Below are 14,034 nucleotides of genomic sequence, written 5' to 3' on the forward strand. Positions count from 1 at the left end.
AAAAAAAAAAAAAAAAAAAAAATAGTTTACAATGTGGGAGTATTATCCTTCATAATTTCTTCACTGCTACCTAGAATACTTTATATAGGAAAAAGCTTTCCCTTGTTCAGAATAGTGAGTTCCTTCCTATAATGCAATGGTGAACAATTATTTTCTTGAAGGCACTTTTATCATTGAAAACCCATTTACTTCAACAAATCTGATGGCTTTGTATTGTGGAGGAGCCCCAAAACAGCTTGACCACACAGCTGCCATGACAGACTTAGGGGCCTAAACACAGCTTCTGTGACAGGGTTACTGGCAGGCAACACCCAGATCCAGGGAAAGCCTTAAGCTGATATCACCCAGGGATGGAGAAGTACCTAACATCCCAAGCATTCCAACCATTAGATAAGGTGGCCAGATGTCCCTGAGTCTAGCACACACTTATTTTTGTTATTACAGATACCCCTAGACAATTGTCAGCCAATCAGGGTCCTGAACCTTGGAAATCCCCCCACCCCAACCTCTGCTATGATAAAAACTCTACCCCACTTGAGCTCAGGGCTCTCTGCTCTCACCACTGCATCGGACAGTCAGAGGAACCAAGCTCAGAGCTTGAAGAGAATAAAGGCTCTTGGCTTTTACATGTGGGATTCGGTCTCCGTGGTGGTCTTTTGGCGGTCCTGAGATCTGGGCATAACAGTGTTACCCTTCAAGATTGTACTCATTTCTTCAACTCAAATTGGCATCTTGGTTTCAGATATGATATACCAAGATAAGCTAGTTTATCTTAGATGTTTCTGATTTCTCTAAGAAGCCCTGATTTTCATAGGAAAATTTCCTGAGAAACCACAGTCTGGGTACAAGGAATATTGTTACCACTCTGTGTAGGTTTCTTTCTAAGCTTTTTAGGTGAAGAAAGGTATGAAATAAAGACAGAAAAAACTTATACTAATATGTTCTATTTAAATTTTTAATTGCTAATATTGTTTTAAAATTTGAAAATTATATTGATTATGTGTGCAGGCTGTGGAGGTCAGAGGACAAACTTTTATATGAGTTGATTCTCTTTTCCACTATCTGAGTCCTGGGTTTTGAACTCAGGTCATTAGGCTGGGTACTGAGTGATCTTACCAGCTTCACTATTTAAATCTTTACATGATAAAATTTATAAAGAGGGGCTGGAGAGATGGCTCAGTGGTTAAGAGCACTTGCTGCTCTTGCAGAGGACCCATGTTTTGTTTTCAGCACCCACAGAACAGGTATTTGAAACTCCAGTTTCAGGGCATCCAACCCCCTCCCCCACTTTTTCTGGCCTTTGTGGGCACAAGTCATGCACACAGACATGCAGGCAAAAAACACACATAAAGAAAAAAATCTTTTTAAAAATTTATAAAGATTGAGAACAAGTGTGTGTATGAAATGGGTATGGTTAAGGGACTGTCACAGCAATTAAATAGTTCTGAACCTATAGGTGGTAAAATGACACAGAATTATGTAGCATGTAGACCAATGTCAGCTTCCTAATTATGAGATTATACTACAGTTGTGGAATATTAAGTGTTGAGAGAAAATGGAGTGAAAAACAAATAGAATTTAGTTGATTTACTTTGTAACTTTCTGTGAATCTTTATTTCAAAATAAAAAGTTTTTGAAAATAAAAACTCAATATTCATAAAAATTAGGTGATGATTTAAGTTTTTCTTAACATATAAAAGGTAGTTAGTTTAATGTGTAGGGGGGGCCCAAAACAGCTTGACCACATAACTGCCATGACAGATTTAGAGGCCCAGAAACAGCTTCTAGCAGGCAACACGTGGACCCAGGAAAAGCCATAAGCTAACCCCACCCAAGGAGGGCCTGCATCTAAGGGGAAATACCTGACATTCCAAACATTCCCTATACTCTAGACAAATGTCAGCCAATAAGGGTCCTGAACCCTAGAAATCCCCTCACCTCAACCTCTGCTATGATAAAAACCACACCTGGCCCAGGCTCAGGGCTCTCTGCTCTGAGCTTGAAATAAAGGCTCTTTACTTTTACATATGGGATTAGGTCTCCATGGTGGTCTTTTGAAGGTCCCTACCTTCAAAATGTAATCTGGGCATTACATTTACATATAAATATGCAAACCTCTATGCCAATATCCTTTCCTGCTACTGTAGGAACACCAATTTCTTTTTCAAGCATCATCCTCTTTTGCATTCTGCACCAAGAGATCCTAGTCCAAGAGAGGCAAAGGATCAGAGCTTATTCAATGTAACCCAGGATTTGGGCATGTTGATCTTGAAGGGATCCAAAGGAGCAATGCTCTAGAGTAAAATCCTATTATTTTCTGTAACCTAGATCCTTGGAGCTATGGCTCTTACTTAGCTCTTCAGTTTTTACTTTGTTCTGTAAACCACTTAGATATTTTCTGTTAATCTAGTTAATTTACTAATTTTGCTTTACCACTCAGTAGGCTTCTAGTGCTTGATATTAAAGAACCATAGTTGAATGGAAGATCGGGGTGGAGAGGTGGCTCAGTGGCTAACAGCAACGGGGGTGGTGGGGTGGTGGTGTCTTTTCTAGAATATCTGGGTTGGGTTCCCAGCACCCACAGAGCAGCTCACAACTGTCTGTACCTCCAGTTCCAGGGGATCTTACACCCCCTTCTGAACTTTGAAGGTATTAAACATGCACGTTGTGCACTTATATGTGGCTGTGCTCCCCCTGGGCTACACCTGGCCTGGCTCTACAGAGTAGCACCTAGCCCTAATCCATCTTTTGTTTAACAGATACCTTTTGTTTCTCTTGTCCTGTGTGACTCTTGTCTCAGAGTCTCCCAAGGATACAAAGTCTATGCAAAACTTCGTTCAGGACACCCAGAAAACTGTGGTACGTGATGAATCGAGAAATTTGCACTTGGCATTGTATTTTTGGGAGCTTCTTTCAGGTTGTTTTGAGCATATGGAAATCAACTGGCTAAAGTGTAAATATTGAGAAAAATAAAATTGCCCTGGGTGAAGGGAAAGTGTTTCAGTCCTTAGAGACTGGATCCCCCTGCAGCCTTGAAAGGCTAAATTCATTCTTAAGGTGCCTCTGAGTCTTCTTTCCAGGGATCCACATGAATCCACACACCCAGGCTGTGACACTTACATATATGCAGGCAAGGTGCTCATATACATAAACAATTTTTAACAATTAAAAAAAAAAGGAAGTCTCCAGGCTCCAGTACCAGCGTAAGCCCCTCGAACTACACAAGTGGCCAGGCCTTTCCCCCAAGAACCTCTAACTTCTAGGTTCCACCCACAGAATACTCTAACTGCTGGACCCTGCCTCCATCCTCCAAAGCAAAAAGCCCAATCTCTGGACATGAAATCCCACCAATCTCCACCCTGGAAAGCTCCACCCTGGAAAGCTCCACCCTCTTCCCAAGAAGCTCTATATAAGCCCTCTATCCTGTACAGTTTGCTGCTGTTTCTTGCTCATATAGAGGTAGCCACCCTTCTGTTTTTTCCCCTCCCAATAAATCTCTTGTGTGAGGTTTGTTGTACCGTGTGACTCTGTGGTATTCCTTGGCTTCCAGCTACCAGGATACCTTCCCATCTGAGCTACAATGCTTACACACACCTACACAATAAGCATGTGTAGGTCAGAGGACAATTTACAGATATCCATTCTCTCCTTCCATTATGTGGGTCCTAGGAATTAAACTCAGGTTGTCAAGTTGGACAGCAGGCACCTTTACCACTGAGCCACTGTGACAGTTCTAGGTTAACTCTTTAAATAAAAGTATTAATGTACCATATTGGTAATTTGTGAGAGGGGATAAGTATTCTACCAATGATTATAGCCCCATCTTTGACCATTTCTAGTGTTCATCATATGCCTGACACAGGCACTGAGCACTTTCCACAGGCAGGCAACTTTCTTAGTTAGTTTAGTCAGTGTATTATTCTGTTTAATCTGAACTCCTGGTCGTTGCTAACAGCAATGTGAGGAGTGGAAAATTCAGATAAAATGGTATTCATGTTACTGAGTTTGATCACAAAACTCAATTAAGAATGGAAGATATGTAATATTAACTCACATAACCTTTACCACATCCTTAGGAAGTGAGTGGATGCTACTCACTTTGCACACGAGGAAAAAGAAGTTCTGAGGAGCTAGATTATTTGCCCATGATTACATGGTCAGTCCACCAGCAATGGAGTCAAGACTGAATCCAAGTATTTGGCTCCTATTCTTGCCTCTTACTGTCTACCTAGTAATTGGCTGTAATAAAATAAAACAAAGCTACTATACAGTAAATGGTTTATTAAATTACAACAGCTACATAAGGAATAATATAGGCAAGAGAAATTACCATATTAAAAATCTCATTGTCTCTTTTAATCATTCATATGTACTCTAAAATAAGATTGGCTTTAGTCCCAGCACTAGGGAGGCAGAAGCAGGCAGATCTATGTGAGTTCAAGGCCAACCTGGTCTACAAATCAAGTTCCATGACAGCCAGAGCTATTACACAGAGAAGCCCTGCCTTGAAAAAGAAAAAGAAAAAGAAAAAAAAAAAATGGCTAATGGTAAAACAATGCTTGGTCTGCAAAACTTTTGTGTATAGCTGGGTGTGGTAGCTCATGTCAGTAATCTCAGTATTTTCGAGGTGGAGGCAGTTCAAGGTCACCTTCTGCTACACAGCAAGTCTGAGGCTAACCTGGGCTACATGGGATCCGATATAAAAAAAGAGAAAAGACTTTTTATATATCTGTCATGCACTCATACTGTGGTGGTTTGAATAGGAATGGCTCCAACAGACTCATATATTTGAATGTTTGGTAATCAGGGAGTGGCACTACTTAGGATAAGGCCTTATTGGGGTAGGCATGGCCTTTTGGAGGAAATGTACACTGGGGATGGGCTTTAAGATCTCAGAAGCCCAAGCCAGGCTCAGTGGCTTGCTTGCCTTCTTGCTGCCTGCAGATTTGGAAGTAGAACACTCAGCTACCATGTATGCTGGCATGCTGCCATGCTCCCCTCCATGAGGATAATGGACTAACTCTCTGAAACTGTAAGCAAGCCCTAGTTAAATGCTTTCTTTTCTTTTATAAGAGTTGCCATGGTCATAGTGTCTCATCACAGTAATCTATCACTAAGATAATAGTATATGTATATATATATATATATATATATATATATGAATAGATGAATAGTAATTACATGCATGTATATGTTATATATGTAATATATATGTATACTTATTTTCAGTGTTAACTACTATTACCTGTGAAAATCTATCTAGAGATGCAATCAAAATTCAACCACTACATATCAACCCACTGGATGATGGTTATAACTTTCCTTGGAAGGCCAGAGGAAATGGTATTCTTCATTTCAACTTACAGTCTTACCTTAAAGAACAAAGGCAGAAGCTGAAGTTGTTCTTTGACTGCTGTAGAAAAAGATCTTCCTGCACTTGCCATAAGCCATTTCAATACTATTTGGAAACAAACACACAGAATCAGCCAAGCTATTAAATTAGGGACCATGAAGAATGATACAATGCTAATACCCCTGACAGCTCTTTAAATGTAAGAGTAGCTACAGTATCTCAAATCAGAATGATTCATTAGCAGTCTAACAGCACCTATGGTAATGTCCATCAAGTAACTGAGAGTACTAAGGGCAGAAAAAAAAACTCTACAAATTATTAATAGCCTACGAAGTACTTTTAATGTATTTCAGACTAGCCAAGAATCTTGAGGTAGTTAAGATAATGACAGAGTAGCTTATAGTTAAAATCCTTACAATTTTTTTTTTAATCTACTAAAAAGAATATCCCGTGTGGTAGTTTGAATGAATGGTTCTCATAAACTCATAGAGAGTGGCATTATTAAGAGGCAAGGCTTTGTTGAGGCAGGTATGGCCTTGCTGGAGGAAGCGTGTCACCGTGGGGGTGGGCTTTGAGGTCTCCTATGCGCAAGCTATGCTCAGTGTAAACTCAGTTTACTTTCTGTTGTCTGTGGATCAAGATATAGAACTCTCAGCTCCTTCTCCAGCACCATGTCTGCTTGCATGCTGCCACATTTATCACCATGATGATAATGGACTAAACCTCTGAAACTGCAAGCTAGCTTCAGTTAAATGTTTTCCTTTATAAGAGTTGCCATGGTCATGGTGTTTCTTCACAGCTATAGAAATCCTAAGACACCCCGAGTAGCCAAAATGTCTTGAAAACATTAAGACTCCTACTTGCTGATTTAAAAACTCATTACAAACACACAGAATTAATAGTATAGCACTGACATAAGGGTAGGCACACAAACCAATAGAATACCACAGAATGCAGAAATAAACCCTTAAAATGTGTGCTGATCAAGAAGACCAAAGCAACTGAATAGAAAATAGTTTGCAACAAGCAATGCTGAGAAAAGTGAATGTCTATATTCTAAGCAATAAAGCTAGACTCTAACTTTATAATACATATTAAAACTAACTCAAGGTGTACTAAGGACCTAAATACGAGCCCAAAGTGAATTTTAAAAAGAGCAAAAAATGCCAGTGAATAATGGCAAATGCCTTTAAATCCAGCACTGAGGAGGCAGTAGCAGGTCCCACAGAGTAAGATCCTGTATCAAAAAAATCAAACCAAACAAAACCAAAACACAACAATAATAAAACCAAAATTTGAAAAAGAGGGAAGGGGAAGGAAAGTGAGGAAGAGAGAATATACATTCACAGGAGAAAATATTTATAAACCATCTACCTGATAAAGTAATAAAAGCAAGAACAACTTAAAAATCAACAAAATATCATGATTTTAAAAAAATGGAGAAAAACCAGGCATGGTGACACTTTTGAGAGGGAGAGGCAGGAAGATTTCTGAGTTTGAGGCCAGGCTGGTCTACACACTCAGTTACAGGACAGCCAAGACCACATAGAGAAACCCTGTCTTTAAAAACAAAACGAACAAACAAACAAAAAACAAGCCAAATCAAAAAAAGCTTTCTCCAAAGAAAATAGACAATTAAGCATATAAAAAGATGATAAACATCATTTCTCACCAGGTAAATACAAATCAAAATTACAACTTTTCAAACCCATTAGGATAACTGGCACTCACTCAGAAAACAAAAAGTATGGAGTAGACAAGGATATGGGACAACATTTGATGACTAGACCGTAAAACAGGTGGCCACTGAAGAAAATAGTCAGCACATCTCACAAGTAAGCACAGAAGTCCTACACAGTCCAGCACCCCTACTCAGGTATACACAAAAATTGAAAACAGCGACCCTAACAGATACTTAACACATCAATGGTCAGGTCAGGCATGCTAAAACAAGCCTTTAAATCCAGCACATCAGAGACAGAGGCAGGTAAAACTAGCCTGGTCTATAAACTAAGTTCCAGGCTAGCCAGAGCTATACAGTGAGAACCCATCTCAAAAGAACCAACATTAATAATAAGAATGGCATTTTTTATAACAGTCAAAAGGTGATAAAAACTCAAATGTCAACAAATGAATACATAAAGGAAATGCAGTAGAAATAACTTTCTTGCTGATGACATGGGTGTCATCTTGTTAGTTAGAGTAGGTATGACTTTGAGGTTTCAAGAAGCTCAAGCCAGGCTCAGTGGCTCAGCTCACTCTCTCCACTCTCTCAGCTACCCCTCAAACACCATGTCTGCCTGTATGCTGCTAATATTCCCACCATGATGATAATGGACTAAACCTCTGAACATATATGCCACCACAATTGTTTTCTTTTATAAGAGTAGTGTCATGGTATCTCTTCACAGCCATAGAAACCTTTACTAAGACAATGGAATAATCACAAAATATTTTGCCGAGTGAAATATGCCAGAGATAAAACAACCAATTTGACTGATATGAGCCACCTAGAATAAAGACAAACTTCAGAGACAGAAAGTCAAGTGGTAGCTATTTGGGGCTACGAACATGGGAGGGAGAAGTTACTGTGGAATGGGTGCAGATTTTTAGCTTGCCAAGAAGAGAATTCTAGAGATGGGTGGAGTGTATGTAGACTTTAAACTGTACACTCAAAAATGGTTAAAATTGCCTGGTGTGGTGGCGCACGCCTTTAATCCCAGCAAGTAACAGCAAGAAGATGTAAACAGCTCAAAATAAGCAAAATATCATGAGTAAAAAAAAAAAAAAAAAAAAAAAAAAAAAACAAACGCAGAAGCAGAGGCAGGTGGATCTCTATGAGTTTAAGGCCAGCCCAGTCTACTCAGTGAGTTCCAGGATAGCTGAGGCTACCATGGTGAGACAAGGTCTCAAAAAACAAACAAACAAATAAATAAAACCCAAAACAAACTGAACAAAAAGGTTAAAATTAGAAAACTTACACTTTTTATCAAAAGAAAAAAAAGTATGTGTGTGGGGACCCCAAATTAACTAAATGGCGTTTTCAAGTGTATTTCTATCAATTTTAAGACTCACTGGTTTTTAAGAGTTTAATGCCCTGAGTTCGTTCATCTTCTTCGCCAACACCATTTTCTTCCATAACATGGTTCTGAATTTCTTCATCCACATCAGTGAGGGGTTTCAGTTTTTCTAGGACTCGAGCAGTAAACTCAGGGATACAAGGGGATGTTGTTGGTGCAGTATTTGGCAAAGAAACATCTATCATGAATATGTAGGTCAGCACACTGTTAAATAAAATGCACAAGAGTAGGCAGTCTGGCATGAGAATTAAAACTGAGGTTTAAGTTACAGCTCAACCAAAGCAAATTTTCACAAGATAATTACCAGAGAGGGTCTTAGACAGTGTAAAACATGCCATATAATTCTGAGATCAAACCTGTAGTATGACAGCTGCTAACTGATAGCTTTTGAGTTCATTGTTTCCTAATTTATATTCATGTCTTGTTTTTCAGAGCATAACAGTGAACAAAACATGAGGAAGACACCATCACCCTCACTGGTAATATGAATAGTATGTATTGTTAGATATTAAAATTTAATACAAAGACCCAAGAGCTACTCCAAAGCAAGAGAAAAAACCACACATACCTCCCTATTCTTTCTCTGACATTTTTGTAAACCTGGGTGAGTTTTGGTTCCAAGTACTTCAGAAGTCTGTGTAATAGCTCCGGGACTCTCCATTCTTGCTGGGCAAGACCACCTTGTAGCACATAGAGTCGGCTACAATTATAGGACAGAAACATTGTGTTATACTCTGTTTTTCTATGCTAAGAGTATAAAGCATTTATTCCATTTCAATCTTTTCCTGCTTTCTCTTAGATCAGCATAAATAGCTTCTTCTCACTAAATAAATTATCCACAGTTCAGAATAGTAACATCTGATGAATTGCCTTCCACATCCCTTTTTCTATATATTTTTTCTTTTAAAAATATGTTTGGGGCTGGAGAGATGGCTCAGAGGTTAAGAGCACTGGCTGTTCTTCCAAAGATCCTGAGTTCAATTCCCAGCAACCACATGGTGTCTCACAACCATCTGTAATGAGATCTTGTGCCCTCTTCTGGCCTGTAGGCATACATGCAGGAAGAACACTGTATACAAAATAAATAAATCTTTAAAAATATGTTCAACCTACTTTTTATATTTACATTAAAAAATTTTTCAAACTACTTTTAGTATTGGTATATTTACTACTATTAAGTTTGAAAAAAGAATAACCATTGACCTTTCTTTTTTAAAACATTATTTAGTGTGTGTAGTAGAGGTAGGGTGAGTGGGGGAGTGGCCTGGCTGGGGTGGGGAAGTGGCCTGGCTGGGGGTTCATGCATGCCACAGCATGAGGGTGAAGGTCAGAAAACAAATTTCAAGAGTCTGTTTTCTTCTTCAACCATGATGGTTTCGGAAATCAAACTCAGGTCAGCCATCTCACTAGCCCCATCATTGTATGCCTTCTTTCGTATGTGTGTGTCAGGCTATGTATGTCTCCTTTCACCATGTGGGTCCCAGGGATTGAATTCAGATGATCAGGCTTGTAGACCTATATTAGCTAAGCCATCTCATAGGCACCTGAACATTTTAATGAGGGTTTCCTTTATTACTTTTCAATTGCTCCGGCTTTTCTCCACCTTCACAAGCATCTGCCAAGTAAGGCTCTTTTATATCTGCCTTGTTTCTTTAGCAATACAGTGTATGTTAGGCAAGCACTTGACCACTATACTGTACTCCAGCCCCTCTGCTTTGTACGTTCGGCAACAGAAAAGAAAATAAAAAATCAAATTATGACAAAGAAGTCAGTATGGCCCCTCAAAAACTGTGGCAGCACAAAAGGATGAATGACTTAAGTTGTAGCTGGTACCTTGCTTACAAAATGATAACTAAGCACCACAACCCCGAAAAGAAATTCATCATTTAATTTGGCACTTGGATATTTCATTTTCTGTCTTTCTTTTGCTTTGGTTTTGTTTTGAGACTTGCTCATGCTAAATAATTAATCCTGGTTGGCCTGGAACTTGGTATAATAGCCCAGGATGGCCACAAACTCATGATCCTCTCCATAACCTCCCTAGTGCAGGAATTACAGGTGTATACCACCATGCCTAATAACTCATCTCCATTTATCCATTAGTTAATATAAAATCTTTAATGTCAACCTTAGAGGTTTTCTTTTTATTTACCATGCATCTACAAAGGACCCCCCTTCACCACTCAATGGTGACTCCAAGAGCAACTCAAAAAGCCAATGAAGCTTCCGGGGATCTCTGCTTTCCTGTGTTGAAGATATAAATTAATAATTAGGTAAAAGAATTAACTCTTTAAATCAATCACACTCAATTATATTACAAGTAAGTATGTAAGAAACAAGCCAACTAAAACTTGGGAGTCAAATAAATTTAGTTATTATTTTTGTTAATAGAGAGAAAATTATTAGCAAAACAGACAACTTAATAGAAGCACATGAGCAACAGGCACAGGTGGTATTAACAACACACATAACGATTACATGGCTTTTACTATGTGTAAACTACATTTCCCAAAACATGGTTTGATGTGTAGATTTAAAAATGTATTACTATGACAAAATAGACATCAGAACCAGTTATACTCAAGGGCTGCTAGGAAGGCACCATCAATTATAAACAACAAAAGGCATGAATGAACTGTCAAGATTCCAAGGGGAACAAAGGATCTGATACAATATGAAAGCACAATACCCCATAAGGTAAACAAGCAGAATGTGTGCTTACACATGATGTGGCTATGCAGGTTCCCCAGTCGTTGTATGTCTCCACTGTCATGTTGGACAGCGCTGTTCTCAGCAGTGGGCATAGGAGCTCCCAAAGCTTCTCCACCTTCTCAAAGTAAAACATAGGAACATTAGTAGCATACACCATTATGAAATTAGCTCCTGGAAATACATATACACAAACAGGACAGGACATTGTAGATTGCCCAAGTAAGGGATCTTACTATGTTACAACTCATATAATGTAGTATATAAGTTATATATGACATATAGTGTATAGTTCAATTTACTTCTCAGAATGTCATTCAGAAAAGAGGGGAAACTTTATTATGGTTCCTTATAAAATCTCTCCTACAGGGTAAAGTTTTAAAAAAACAAACAAAAACTTTTGAATAATACAGCTAACACACTGGGCAAAAGAAAACCTGAGTAGGAAGTATGGGTGCTCCAATATGACACACTTTAGGTGTGACCTTCAATTCAAATTGTGACAATCAAGGACAGAACATGTTTGTGGTTCCAAAAGTCCAATGAGCACACAAACCACACTTGTGATCTTGAAAAGGTAGACTTTCATTAATCTCAAGGAGAAACTGGCACCTTCCTTTTCCAACAACTTCACATGTAATGACCACACTGCACAGCCATGCACTTCAGTTTTAAAAGAACAAATAGGGAGGTAGTATTCAAGATAAAAGGTACCAAAGTTTTGTTTTGTTTTGTTTTGTTTTAAAAAATGTGTTTTGGAAAAGCAAACTCAACAGTAGTTCCACTAAGAGAGGACGTGTGTGTTATGTTTAAATCTCCTTTTTGAAAGAAACCAGTTTTCTGGGTTTTGTTTTTTCTTAAGATTTCATTTATTTTAAGCTAGGAGTGGTGGTACACACCTTTAATCCTAGCAGTGTTTCATGTATCCCTGGCTATCCTCAAACTTGCGATGTAGCAGAGGATGACTTTGAATTTTTGATCTTCTTGCTTTCCACCTCCAGAATGTTTAGGCCCATTTATCACCAAGTCTTAGGATCTAACAGAGGGCTTTGTGCATGACAAAACACCCTATCAACTGAAAACACATCACCAGGTTCCATTTTTTGGCACATTTTATGGAGTTGAATTTTTCATATTTCAGGAAGCATTATCATAAATATGATGTTGTTTGCTACTTTTTTTTTCCTTTTCTTCAGACAAGGTCTCATGTAGCCCAGGCTGGCCTTGAACTCTAGCTCCTCCTGCTACTGCTTCCCCATTCCTGGTATTCTAGTGTGTGGTGGATCAACAAATCCCAAAGGGAAACAAAACCCTCCACAGATGGATGACATCATCACCTTCTCAAATGTCCAATGCTTAGAACCTCTGATTAAACCAGCTATAATTTCTGCAACACATCTCTGGGTACTTTCATGAGAATCTGCAACCAAACGTTCTAAATGGGGCTTTAGAACAGGCAGAAAGGCATCATCAAAATTTCTAAATATACCCTATAAAAACAAAGACAAAGTTAATTCAGTATTGAAATGGCTATTATCTTGATAATTAAGTTTGGAATTACTGTACATTATTCTACCCATTAGAATTTAAATTCTTTAATAACATTAGTTACAGTGGTAAGAATACTGCAACTTTATATTAAAATACATTTTTGTTTCTAGTGCCATCAATAATTTAAAAGTTTACCTTAAAAAAAAGCCACAGTAAGTATTAATTTAATTTCATATTTAATTTCAGTATCACTTTGGACTAAAGAAGATAATAGGTAAGTTCAAATTTTAATCAAATATTTGAAACTTCTAAGTCTATAATCACTAAGCTTTATGAAAAGAGTACATGAAGCACAATTACCTTAAAGAGGCAAAAACGCCGAGGACTAAACTTATCTCTTCCTTTTCTGTCTTCTAAAGATAGAAAAGTAATCAACTGCTCGACAAACTTGGGGTCAGAAAAATGATCATACACAATCTGTTCTGCCTACAAATTTGAAAAAAAAAAAAAGAAAAAAAGAAAAAGAACAATGTTCAGAGCTTAAAACCTACTTAAGAGCACATAATTCTGATAAAGCTAAAATAATATTTTAAGACTTTATTAACTATACAAGTATAGTTTTGTTCTGGATAATTTTCAATATCCACAGAAACCACAGTACTTTCTAGAACCAAAATAGTAAATACAACTAGATGCAAAACTAAAATGCAACTGGAAGAATATTAAGTTTTTTTCTCTTTACTTCCTTGGGTTTGGATGTCATTTCTCATACTATGAATTAAAACAAAAAACGTTCGTTTAGCTTGGGAAATGAGGGCTAACACTTCTGTGCCAGCTGTGTGCAATTTACACAAACTTTCTAACTATAAACCAAATTCCAACAAACGGTTTCCATCTTTGTATAACAATAGCCTTTAAAGAAAGGCTGTTCAGAATCTAGAAACAAAAGCAACTTGAAGAAAACTTAGCTTTTAAGCTAATTAGATATCAAGCAATAATGAGATATGTTCAATGAAGAAAAAAATTTTGTTTTCTTTTTGTGGCTTTTTTTCTTTCTATCCTTTTGTTCTTATTCTACAGTCCAGACTGGCCTTGAACTCACAGCAGTCCTCCTGCAACAGCATTGAGTGTAGACATTACACACATACGCTACCACACCTAGCTTAACTAAAATGTTTCACTTTAAAATCTAGATATCTGGGCTGGAGAAATGACTCAGTGGTAAGAATGGCACCATTCTTCCTGAAGACCTGAGTTGTCCCCAACATCCATGTCAGACAGCTCACTACTTATTTAAAAAAAAAAATCTTAAAAAAATCTAAACATCTATTTCCTGAGAAGTCATGATTTATACACAATGGAAACCTGAATTAGTTATTATCTTTGCTCAAGAGCCTTGTA

General features: G+C 37.9%; 1 protein-coding gene across 2 annotated transcripts in view; it reads right to left on the reverse strand.

Moving 5' to 3' along the window:
* Window positions 1–14,034, reverse strand: part of Psme4 (proteasome activator subunit 4) — a 128,573-nt gene that overhangs the window by 18,529 nt on the left and 96,010 nt on the right. For both annotated transcript variants that reach the window (XM_059275126.1, XM_059275124.1), the window contains 7 exons: window positions 12,994–13,119; window positions 12,480–12,632; window positions 11,156–11,260; window positions 10,586–10,677; window positions 9,002–9,133; window positions 8,429–8,637; window positions 5,373–5,458 (listed from right to left, as the gene is read on the reverse strand). In XM_059275126.1, coding sequence (XP_059131109.1) covers window positions 5,373–5,458; window positions 8,429–8,637; window positions 9,002–9,133; window positions 10,586–10,677; window positions 11,156–11,260; window positions 12,480–12,632; window positions 12,994–13,119 — 903 coding nt within the window. The remainder of the gene's footprint in view (window positions 1–5,372; window positions 5,459–8,428; window positions 8,638–9,001; window positions 9,134–10,585; window positions 10,678–11,155; window positions 11,261–12,479; window positions 12,633–12,993; window positions 13,120–14,034) is intronic.

Source organism: Peromyscus eremicus, chromosome 10, assembly GCF_949786415.1.
Source record: "Peromyscus eremicus chromosome 10, PerEre_H2_v1, whole genome shotgun sequence".
Lineage (NCBI taxonomy): Eukaryota > Metazoa > Chordata > Mammalia > Rodentia > Cricetidae > Peromyscus > Peromyscus eremicus.